At 50.5% G+C, this 12,054-nt stretch overlaps 1 protein-coding gene across 1 annotated transcript; it reads left to right on the top strand.

Annotated features, from left to right (window-relative positions):
• The first annotated feature begins 756 nt into the window (after positions 1 to 756).
• On the top strand, positions 757 to 9,997 carry LOC308148247 (nestin-like). The gene is made up of 4 exons (XM_080521695.1): positions 757 to 1,640; positions 4,165 to 4,289; positions 5,024 to 5,082; positions 5,662 to 9,997. The coding sequence occupies exons 1-4, from the start codon at positions 792 to 794 to the stop codon at positions 8,751 to 8,753; spliced, it is 4,125 nt and encodes a 1,374-aa protein (XP_080377821.1). The 5' UTR covers positions 757 to 791; the 3' UTR covers positions 8,754 to 9,997.
• The last annotated feature ends 2,057 nt before the right edge of the window (positions 9,998 to 12,054 follow it).

Genomic DNA, 12,054 nt, shown 5'->3' with positions numbered 1-12,054 from the left:
TATTGATTTAATTATTATATCGATTTAAATGTTGCAAACTTTTCTGTCCACGCTGGTTATTTGTTCCACTTCATGTATTTGACTGTGACGGTCGACGCGACACGGCTGTCAACAGTTACTGTGATTGGTGGCGCTCTTATATATATATATTCATATATATATGTATATATATATGTATATATATATGTATATGAACCCATCAGACTGAAGCTCCAGAAGCAGCATCCAGACTGTTTCCTGGACAAAGTGCCAGCAGTGAAAGAGTTAACCTGGGAAATGACATCACTGAATCCGGCTGCCCTTTCCCATCTATTCCACTCCTCCACCCCTCCTCTCCTCCAATCCTCCACTCCTCCAATCCTCCACTCCATCTCATCTCATCTCTTGTTCAACAGTGTCCTTCACTCTCTCTCTCCCCTCCTCCCTCTCTTGTCCAGTCTCCTCCCTTCCTCTTCTATCCCTCCTCTCCTCCTCCCTCTCTTGTCCAGTCTCCTCCCTTCCTCCCCATCCCTCCTCCCCTCCTCTTCTACCCCTCCTCCTATCCCTCCTCTCCTCCTTCCTTTCTTGTCCACTCTCCTCCCCTCCTCTCCTCCCCTCCTCCTCCCCTCCCTCCTCCTCCTCCCCTCCCCTCCCCTCCTCTTCTAGCCCTCCTCCTCCCCTCCCTCCTCCTCCTCCTCCTCCCCTCCATGTGTCCGGCCCCTCCATCAGGACTCCACCAGAAGCCTCCTCACTCCCCTCAGCCTCTCCGGAGCCTCACACACACTCTCAGACCCTCCGTCTGCCGACTCAGCATGGATCTTCCTGCCGAGCACCACCTCCTCCTCCTCCTCCGCCCGGAGCTCCGGGGAGGAGGAGGAGGAGGAGGAGGCGAGGAGGAGCAGCAGCAGATGCTCCACCTGAACCGGCGCCTGGAGGCCTACTTGAACCGGGTCCGGCTCCTGGAGGAGGAGAACGCCCTGCTGGAGAAGGAGATCCAGGCGGCGAGACGCAGCGGCCGCGGGGCCGGGGCGCTCCGGAGGAGCAGCATGGAGGAGGAGCTGCAGCGGGCGAGGCTGGAGGCGGAGGCGGCGTGGCGGCACCGGCTCCTCGCGGAGCTGGAGGTGGGCAGGATGGCCGAGGAACTGCGGGCCCTGGACCTGCGGCGGCAGCGGGAGGCCCGGGCCACGGCCGCGGCCGGGGCGGCGCTGCAGCGGAGCCGCGGGGAACTGGAGGAGGAGCTGAGGGCCCGGGCGTGGCTGACGGAGCGGGAGGCGCAGCTGGAGCACCAGGTGGGGCTCCTGGTCCAAACCCACCGGGGCCACGTGGCCCGGCTGGAGGCCCAGCGGCCTCGCGCTCCGGGGGCCCAGAGAGAAGACCACACCGCCATCCTGCTCCAGCTGGGGCGGGAGTTCTCCCACCGGGCGGCCACAGCCGGGCGGGAGGCGATGGAGGCCCGTCGGGGCCAGTTGGCCCGGCTGGAGGAGTCGCTCCGCCGGGCCGGGGGCGGGATGGCCCTCGTGGAGCAGGAGAGGCGCCAGAGCCAGCTGGAGCTCCGGGGCCTGGAGGAGGAGCTCACGGCGGCAGTGGAGGTCCGGCAACAGCTGGAGGAAGCTGCAGCGCAGCAGAGCGACGTGCAGCAGCGGGAGGTCCGGCAGCTCCAGGTGAGGCCGCGGAGGGGAGGCGCTCTGGTCCCCACCTGGAAAGAACCTATATATGTCATATATGTGCATATATGTGCATATATTGTAATATATTGTCATATATGCGCATATATGAAACCTATAAGCAGTTTATATGCACATATATGCTGCATATATGTGCATATATTGTCATATATGCATGTATATGAAACCTATAAGCAGTTTATATGCACATATCTGTACATATATGCACATATATGATATATATGTGTGTATATATATATACATCTATATATCTATCTATCTATCTATCTATCTATCTATCTATCTATCTATCTATCTATCTATCTATCTATCTATCTATCTATCTATCTATCTATCTATCTATCTATATATATATCTATATCTATATCTATATATATATATATATATATATATATACACACACACAAATAAGGCAATAACTGAGAACTAACTAAAAAACAATTACGCAAGAAGAACATATATGTACATATATATGTACATATATGTACATATAATATCGGAAAATGGCCAATTTTATATGTCACATATATTAAAAACCGACATCAAAACCTGTATTAAAACTACATAAAAATATATGTTTATATAGGTTCTTTCATGTCGGAGGTGAACCTCGGAGAATCGTCGTCCTGATTCATTCTGATCTCACCAGATCAACCACGTCGATACCGCTCTAAACCGCTGCGGCGTCGATAAGCGTCAATACTATTTCTTTTAGCCGCTCGGCCGTTCTCGGTTGTTAAAAGTGAACATCTGAGTCACACCCGGCTCTCCGGGAATCCCTTCACTCCGTCAGCCGCTGTTGCTCCGGGCGGCTGCAATCAGCCGCAATAGCTGTCGTCTCTGTCATCGCTGAACTTTCCCAATGAGCTAAATAGACGTCCTGATGGAGCCTCGGAGGAATGTGACCAGCTGCTGCATGGAGACGCGTCCTCCACTGGTCCACTGGTCCACTGGTCCACTGGACCGTCCAGCACCAGACCATCTACTGGACTTGACGTCTCCTGGTCTGCAGGACAACTGGAGGAAATATTTAAGGGGCATTTGTGAGGTTTTTTTTTACCCCCCAGTGCTTTAATGCTTTACTGCACTCATACAATACGCTGATGAAATGAAAGTGTTTGGGTGTGAAAGGGAGCGGGTGTCCATATTTCTAGGTCTGGGCTCGTTGGGATTAGTTCAGGGTCACATTGCCGGAGCAGAGGAACCGAACGCTTCGCCACCGTTTCACATGGAAAGAACCTATATAAACATATATGTTTTTTTTTTTTTATTGTTTTAACTTTTTATGTTTTGTTTATTGATTTACCATCTGATTGTTTTTATTGCTTTAACTTTTTTTCTATTATTTTTATTGTTTTAATGTTTTTATTTTGCCTCTTATATTTCTATTTCAATGTACAGCACTTTGTCTCAGCGACGGCTGCTGAAAGCGCTTTATCAATAAAGTTGAGTTGACTTGAGTTAATATAGGTTTTGATATAGGCTTTTAATATATGTGACATATATAAAATTGGCCGTTTTCCTGTATTAAATGTACATATATGCACATATATGAACATTTATGTGTACACATATATGTGCATACAGGTACCTATATAGGGACATATATGCACATATATGTGTGCATATATACACCAATATGTTCTTGCATAATAATTTATTAGTTCTTAGTTATGGCCTTGATAATGTATGACAGTTGCCAAAGTGAGATATGGGATACACACACACACACACACACACACACACACACACACACACACACACACACACACACACACACACACACACACACACACACACACACACACACACACACACACACACACACACACAACAATGAGCTCTATACATGAACACGGACATTCTAGTGGACAGAAGTTGAATCGCTATCGCAGTGACTGTCAAAATAAAAGCACCAAGTCCAGGAGAACGTGGACTGCAAGTCATGGAGGGAACTTTTTTTTCTCTGATTGGCTCTACTGAGCATGTGCAGAACTGCTGGTTACTTTACTCTTTTTAGTTGGTGAACGTGCATTTTTCAAAAAGCTGCGATGTCATCCGTTTCCACGGAGACAGATTTTGGACCATTTGTAGAAAAGCTCCACATTGGGCGACGTTTTTTTTTTTTTTTTTTTTTTTTAAAGTTGCGTTTTCAGTGGATCCGAGCGACGTCGTCATGGAAACAGACAAGAAAAGTTTAGCGTTTTTTCCCCCCTCAAAGATGCACAAATGGATCCTCAGCAGCTTCCTGCGGTTTTTTACAGCGAGTCTCTGCAGTGGAAACTTCACTGTGACGTAGTTTCACTGTGACGTAGTTTCCTCATCGGTTCCTACTTAAAAATATGATAAAACAACCAATTTGTCTCATTTTAAAACCTGAACGAATGAGAGGATCCGGCAGTTTAACAGTGACGGACTGTAATACGATGTGAACATGCCTGCTTTGAATCACTTCATCTTCCTCCTCCTCCTCCTCCTCCTCCTCCTCCTCCTCCTCCAGGAGCACTTGGAGGGCCTGGAGGCAGAGAAAGAGCAGATCGGCCAGCAGATGGATGTCCTGGTCCTGGAGAATGGCGTCCTGCTGCAGACGAAGACGTCTCTGGGTCTGGAAGTGGCGACTTACAGGTACCGTCGACAGGAAGTGGCGACTTTCCTCCACAGGAAATGTTCCTGTGGAGGAAAGGGGGATGATATGTGACAAAGAAGGCTTGGATGTTTAATTAAAATTTTAAAAAAAAAAAGAAAAAAAAATGCAGTTTCTGCAAATAGATTTTACACGACAAGCATGTCTGCACACATTAATGCAATATGTTCATCCTACATTCCTTCAAAAGCTCCTTTACAGTGGATTTACTCATATCGTCCCTCGTCACCCAAACAAATCGTGATGCAGACAAATAACATCATTTATCATTACGCAGTTGTTTTTGCCAAGATAAGTTCAGTTTCACGTAGTCAGCCTTCGTTTTTCCCACTTTCACCTTCAGTCACGCTGCCGCGGAAAAAGAGGCTTCACTTTATGTTGTTAAAGGACACATTTCAATGTCGTTCCCCACAAACCTGAAGCATTTTGAGGACGACGCTTTAAAGTTCTGAATCGGTGGAATCGTCACACCTTGTGTTGGAATGGAAACATTAGTGCATTAGTGCTGCATGGGCTGCTTGTAGTGTGTGTGTGTGTGTGTGTGTGTGTTCAGACGGCTCCTCAATGGCCTCACGTTTCCCTCATTACCATAACAACGGCCTCCGGTCGGTTCCTGCGACTCAAGCGCAGCAAAAAGTCTCCGTCCCCTCGTCGTCGTCCCGTCTCGTCAACGTTCCGATTAAATAACCACCTTTTGTCCCGTTTGCCTCCGCAGAGCCTTGCTGGACGGCGAAGGATCGGCGCTGAAGCGACCGAAGATCGGCGCCACTGCAGGTGATTAAACAGGTTCCGACGTAGCGTCGGCTTCATCGCTCCGTCGTAAAAAAAACAACAACAATGTGTCGTATAAATTCACTGGGTTGCTGCTTTAAGCTTCCCTCGTTCTACAGGCAAGGCTTCACTCAGACTAAGTAAAAGCCCCTCAGAGTGGGGGACATGTTTAATACAATTAGCAATTACATTAGTCTGACTGGCAGTGATGGGGGTTTGGGGGGGTTGGGGGGGGGGGGCTGAGGGAGGTAATGTAACCCAGCTGAGACTCCCAAAAGGTTATGGAGCCATATGGCTTTTCTTTCCGGTGTATTAGAGCAGTGAAAGGGAAGGCAAACGATCAATATCTCACCATTAGTGTCCAGACGCCGTTGATGAATCTGCTTCGCTGCATCGGGTTCTCCTTGTTTTTCCTCCTCACGTCAATCAATGTCTTGTTTGGTGTGAGTAAATACCTTAAGATATAGAGTATTGTAGTGATTCCTGCCACGTGTTCGGCAGGCATCAGTATAAATCATCATTACTACAGTTTAGCTCAGTTCATTGTATATTTATGAGCTCGGCTCTTCTTCTTCCCCGCAGATGCATTCTTCAGCCCTCGAGGGGTTAAAGCGAACCACCAGATACCGTCCAGTCGCTACAGGACAACCCCCTTCCAATCTGCCGTGACCAGGGTAGCACCGGCCCGCTGCAGGAAACCTGCAGCTCCGGAAGCAACGACGCAAGAAACCTCCGACACGAAAACGCGGCGGGGCGAAGCGGTGGAACGTTTCCGACCACAGGAGGTTCGGGAGGAAGTCCCGCGAGCTGAACCGCCGTCAGCCTCCGACGAGCCGGAGGCTCCGGCAGGTAGCGGGGAGGTGGAGGAGCTCCAGGACAAAGCTGGACCTCCGGTGGAGACGCCAGCGGTTGAATCGGTCGTCAGTCATCAGGTGGAGTCTTTCCTCAGCGCTGAGCCGTCTCTTAACGGCGATGACCTTCAGTCGACGCCGTCGCATGCCGGCGCTACGGAGGACCGCCGTGGCGCCTCGGGCAAATCTAAGGAAGTGCGTTTTCAGGGCGCGGCTGACGAGGAAGACGCTCCAGTGGACACGTGGGCGAAGGAACCCGGAGAGAGCGAGCGAGACGATTCCTCCGACTCTGAAACCGAGGCGATGCTGGAGCCGACGAGCGAGTCCGGGACCAGCAGTCCAGAGTCCGAATGTGTGTCGGAGGAAATGGTGACGGAGTTCAACTTGGACGTAAACGCGGCCGAGATGAGGCGAAGGTTACGAGGCTCTGCGGCGGGAAGAAAGGAAACGGACGCCGATGACAAGCTGTACCCTGACGGAGAGGAGATGGACACCTGGGACAGTGTGATTGAGAGAAAAGTCAACCTGGGGACTGGGGGGGGGATGAAAAGTGACGGGGGAGAGAGACAACACGCCGAACCAGAGGAAGATATATCGGAGCACAGAAAAGGGGAAGTCAGGCGACGGACGGACGTGCAACAGGAAGACAACATGGCGTCTTCACAGGTGGTTTCAAAGCAAGAGGACGACGACCAGCAAACTGTGCTGGAGAGACGGCGTGCTGACAGAGTGTCTGACGAAGACGAAGAAGACGAAGACGACTCTCAAAACGTCTCCGTGTCCTGGAGGACAGAGCCGGAAGGCGACAGCTACGCTCAGGACAACACTCTTGCCGACACTCGGCCTCTGATCCGATACAAGAGCGACGAGACCGACGGCAACGCTCACGCGGACGAGAGCGAGTTGAGCGAAGGCGAACAGGACAGGAGGGCCAAAGAGGCGGGGATGGAGACGTGGACCGAAGACAAGGCCAAAAGGTTTGGAACGATGGAGGACCTGTGTGAGGAGATCGAAGGGGAAGTGGTCGACGAGCCGTATGGCCTCGCATACGTCCAAACCGAAGAGACGGATGTCGGTCAGGGTTCGGCCGCAGGCGAGCAACCGAGACCTGCGAGTGGCGCAGCAAATGCAGAACACAAGGTCGCAGAGGAAAGTGAGAAGCGCTCAGAAGGGGAAACTGGGAAGCGAATTAAGCCCATAAGTAGAGACCATGACGAGGAATTAGAAACAGACAGAGTAGGAACTGGTCTAGCTCAGGAGGAACTCGCGAGTCTGACCGCAGAGGGTTTCAGCGCTCACTTTGCAGAGCGGCAGGTCAGGGAGGAAACGGAGGCGACCGCTCAGGAAGTCACGAAGCCCCAAGAGGCAGAAGAAACAAAGACGGAGCGCATGAAGACAAAGAGTGAAGATAAAGACCTTGTACCGTCCTCGACTGTTACCAATCAGGTGTCTGAGGACCTTCACTCCACCGCTTCATCGGTCGTGACGGATCAAACCGACACTGTGGCCGAGTGGGACGTCCAACATGAAGACGGTGAGCCTGAAGACACGTCCGAGACCAGAGAGGAAGACAACGAGCTCCACGTGTCGGTGATGACGAAGGCTGATGCAACAGAAATCCAGTCGGGATTTACCGACCGATTGCTCAGCGATACAGAGGAAATTAATATCACTGAGGATTCAAAGTCTCTAGCAGCAGATCAGAAAAACCACCCGGACGAGGCAGATTGCACTGAGGACACCGAGGCAATTCTGACTGCAACCAAAGTCTCTCATGAAGAACTGGTTAAACATCACCAGGAGATTTCTGACAAACTGCAACAGGCTCAAGCAGGCAACATCGCAGAAACGTCCAAAGAGTCTCAAGTAACAGGCTCTCAGGAACTTTCCCACAGCCAGCCAGGAGGTGACGTAAAAGATCGGCAGGAGCTTTCGAGCGTCCTGCAGAAATCTCCATCGTACGACCAATCGGAAGCGTCCGGAGGGTCTCAGGACGAGCCGGTGGAAGAAGCTGCAGGTGGTCAGAAGCTGTTTGATTTCCTGCGACAGGTTCCAGGAGACGACTTCATGGAGGCATCTGAAGATCAACCAGGGGAGGAAGCCGTAGAGCTCGGCAGCAGCTCTGACTCTCAACCAGATCATTTCCAGGACAAATCTAAGGAGGCACAAGACAAACTGCTTGAGGACTGTCCAGAGGACATTCTCACGGAGGCGTCCAAGAAGTCTGAGGAACATCGAACCGAGGATGCGGCCGACGTTGAGGATTTCCCTGCAGCCCCAGAAACAGCGGAGTGGGAAGTTCTGGAGAACCCAACAGAACTCTGTGAGATCCAGGAAATATCAGGTCAGAAACGTTCCGTTGAGGCCAGGTCGCACGATGACGGCGCCGAGACGCATGGAGACGAGTCGCCGGAGACGTCCCCCGACAGCCTGCCGGGCCGTCGGGACATCTTCGCGTTGAAGGACGCGACAGAGAGCAGGCTGAGCGACTTCTTCCCCCCTGGTGTGAAGAGCGACTTCTGGGTGACGTCACTGGGAGGCGGAGCCACATTTCAACCAGAGGACAACGCCGCCGCTGAACTCGCCGACCAGAACACGGGATTTGCCGGCAACGAGATTTGGGGGAGTTCCGACACCCGGAATGTGGTTAATAGAAACGCCACAGACGAGACGGGGTTGATTGAACCGCAGGCGGCCGGAAGGGACGAGAAAGAGACGGGTGCAGAGGTGAAACAGGTGGCGTGGGGAAATGTGGCGGAGGGCGAACCGGGTCACTCCGAGGAGTCCGAGGTGGACGGGGAGTCGTGGTCCTCCTCCGAGTAGCGGCATAGAGTGTAGTGAATAGATAGCTCCTTTTTTTTTATAGATATGAAGTGATTAGAATAGTTTGAAACCAAAGCCGTGCCTTGATGCACCCTTCAGTCACCAAACACCGACGTGCCAACGTCCTCCATCGCGCCCCTCCTGCCTCTTCACACCGCTGGTTTCACTTCAGGACGATTTCCTCGAAGAGAGTTTCATAACAACCTTCAGATTCAGGCCCGCGCTTACAACCTGCAAGTGAAGGCTCATCTCGTTTTCAGAAAGTTTCACGTTTACACTATGGAAGAGCGGTATGGAAGAGCGCTATGGAAAAGCGGTATGGAAGAGCGCTATGGAAGAGTGCTATGGAAAAGCGGTATGGAAGAGCGCTATGGAAAAGCGGCATGGAAGAGCGCTATGGAAGAGCGCTATGGAAGGGCGCTATGGAAGAGCAGTATGGAAGAGCGCTATGGAAAAGCGGTATGGAAAAGCGGTATGGAAGAGCGCTATGGAAGAGCAGTATGGAAGAGCGCTATGGAAAAATGGTATGGAAAAGCAGTATGGAAGAGCGCTATGGAAAAGCGGTATGGAAAAGCGGTATGGAAGAGCGCTATGGAAGAGCGCTATGGAAGAGCAGTATGGAAAAGCGGTATGGAAAAGCGGTATGGAAGAGCGGTATGGAAGAGCGCTATGGAAGAGCGCTATGGAAGAGCGCTATGGAAGAGTGCTATGGAAGAGCGCTATGGAAGAGCGCTATGGAAGAGTGCTATGGAAGAGCGCTATGGAAGAGCGCTATGGAAGAGCGGTATGGAAGAGCACTATGGAAGAGCGCTATGGAAAAACGGTATGGAAAAGCGGTATGGAAGAGCACTATGGAAGAGCGCTATGGAAAAGGATTGAGCGTGAGGGAACAGCATGACGACAGAACAAAGGATGTCATTTGAAAGTCAAAGTGATTATTGATCGTTGCCGAATCAGATTCTACCGACTGAAGGACATCAAAGACTCCACGGTGGCAGAAATCCTCCGGCGCCAAACAAACCCTCTGAGGGTTTTTCAATCCGACACAACGACAACGTCTCTGCGTGTTTCCCTCGTCGCCGACAGTTTGTTTGTACAACTTTTATGTTTCTAACATGCTGTGGATGAAATAAATGTTCTGATCCGGTTCCTCTGCTGGAACCCTTTGATCTCCACCGTTAAAAGTCTGGTAGCAGTAGGATACAGTCACAGTCACTATTAAAACACCGTGGAACCATGAGAAAGTCTGTGTCTGGGTCTTTGTTGAAACGAGGATCTTATCGGCCTGCAATGAGAATTCAAACATAATAAATGTATATTATGGGACATAAATTAACACACAACGGCTTCACTTCCTGTTTGTCGTCTTTTTCTTCGGTAGCTTTTTGTCTGTATTCTGACATTCTTCTTTTAAATACTTTATAGAGGTACAAAGGTAGATCTGACTGATCAGGTCCGTTTCCATGACGACGGGGCTCCGAGGGACTGGAAACGCAACTTTTTGGAATCTCTTATGAAAAACAACAACAACAACAACAACAACAAAAAACCGCTCGGGGCTCCGTGGAAAAAACGCTTGTAACTCCCGTCTCCATGGAAACGGGCGAAAAGAAAACGTTAAAAAAAAGAAAGAAAAGAAAGTAAATGGTTCTTCTGCACACGCTCAGTTCATCTGGTTTTCAGAACATTCCTGCGTAAACAAAAAAAAACCGGGGTCAACAATTATCACTTGAGACGTCGTCATGGAAACGAGTTCCGAGTTTTTAATGTGAGTTTTTTTTTTTTTAATGTTTTTCTTGTTTTGTTCTGACATACTTGTTTTAAATACTTTATAGAGGTACAAAGGTAGATCTGACCCTTGATTTAGCATTTATGCGTTTTCGCAGAAATCTCGGGAGTTATTGATTATCGATTCGTTGCCATGTCAACGGTAAAACGACGGTTGTCATCTTGACGCGTTGTTTCGTAGACGAGCCTTGAAAAAGGGATCAAATCTGTAAAAGTGCGTAACTCTTGGCCTCGCGAGGAAAGAACCGTCACCCGGCGGCGCTACGTCGCCCGGCGGCGCTACGTCGCCCGGCGGAGTTGAAATAGAAGCAGGAGTTGCACGGCGGCGGGAAATCTGCTAGCGACAGCTGCCGGCGGCTCCGTGGTTCCAGGAGTGACTCATGAAGGAAGAATCCAAACCGTCCAGCGTCCGCCATGACGCTTTCCACGCTGCAGCCAATCACGGCCCAGCAGGGTGACTGACACCCAGACAGTTGGGGGGAGGGGTGGGGGGGGGGGGGTGGGGGGGGGCATGGAGACCAACAATGACAGTTTCATACGTTTTACAAAATCAAGATGGCGACAGCAGAGAGAAGCTGAAACAATAATTCACTGTCTCAACGAGCTGAAACCTTCCTGTGTGTGTGTGTGTGTGTGTGTGTGTGTGTGTGTGTGTGTGTGTGTGTGTGTGTGTGTGTGTGTGTGTGTGTGTGTGTGTGTGTGTGTGTGTGTGTGTGTCAGCAGATGCCCACACGGTAATTCGATCAGGGCCCAGAAATGAAGTTAGATGTGCACCAGCACACACGCACGCACGCACGCACGCACGCACGCACGCACGCACGCACGCACGCACGCACGCACGCACGCACGCACGCACGCACGCACGCACGCACGCACACACACACACACACACACACACACACACACACACACACACACACACACACACACACACACACACACACACACGCTGATGGAGATGAGTCACATCAGACCCTCCTCTTTGTCTCTGAGCAACAACAAATAAACAACAAACATGACGAGCAAGTTTTGAGAGAGAGAGGGAGATAGAGAGAGAGAGAGAGAGAGAGAGAGAGAGAGAGAGAGAGAGAGAGAGAGAGAGAGAGGGAGGGAGGGAGGGGGGGGGTTGGACGAGGTGGTCCGAGGTCAGCCGTCCAGTTAGTGTGTGTGGTTATTATTGGCCAGTGAAGAAAACAGAGAAGTAAGAATAATCCTTTAGAGGAGGAAGATGCTCTATAATCTGACATTAGAGGAGGAAGATGCTCTATATCTGATGTTAGAGGAGGAAGATGCTCTATAATCTGACGTTAGAGGAGGAAGATGCTCTATAATCTGGCGTTAGAGGAGGAAGATGCTCTATAATCTGGCGTTAGAGGAAGATGCTCCATAATCTGGCGTTAGAGGAGGAAGATGCTCTATAATCTGACGTTAGAGGAGGAAGATGCTCTATAATCTGGCGTTAGAGGAGGAGGATGCTCTATAATCTGGCGTTAGAGGAGGAAGATGCTCTATA

This window comes from Blennius ocellaris, assembly GCF_963422515.1.
Source record: "Blennius ocellaris genome assembly, contig: SCAFFOLD_321, whole genome shotgun sequence".
Taxonomy (NCBI): domain Eukaryota; kingdom Metazoa; phylum Chordata; class Actinopteri; order Blenniiformes; family Blenniidae; genus Blennius; species Blennius ocellaris.
This window is presented reverse-complemented; position numbering and strand designations above follow the sequence as displayed.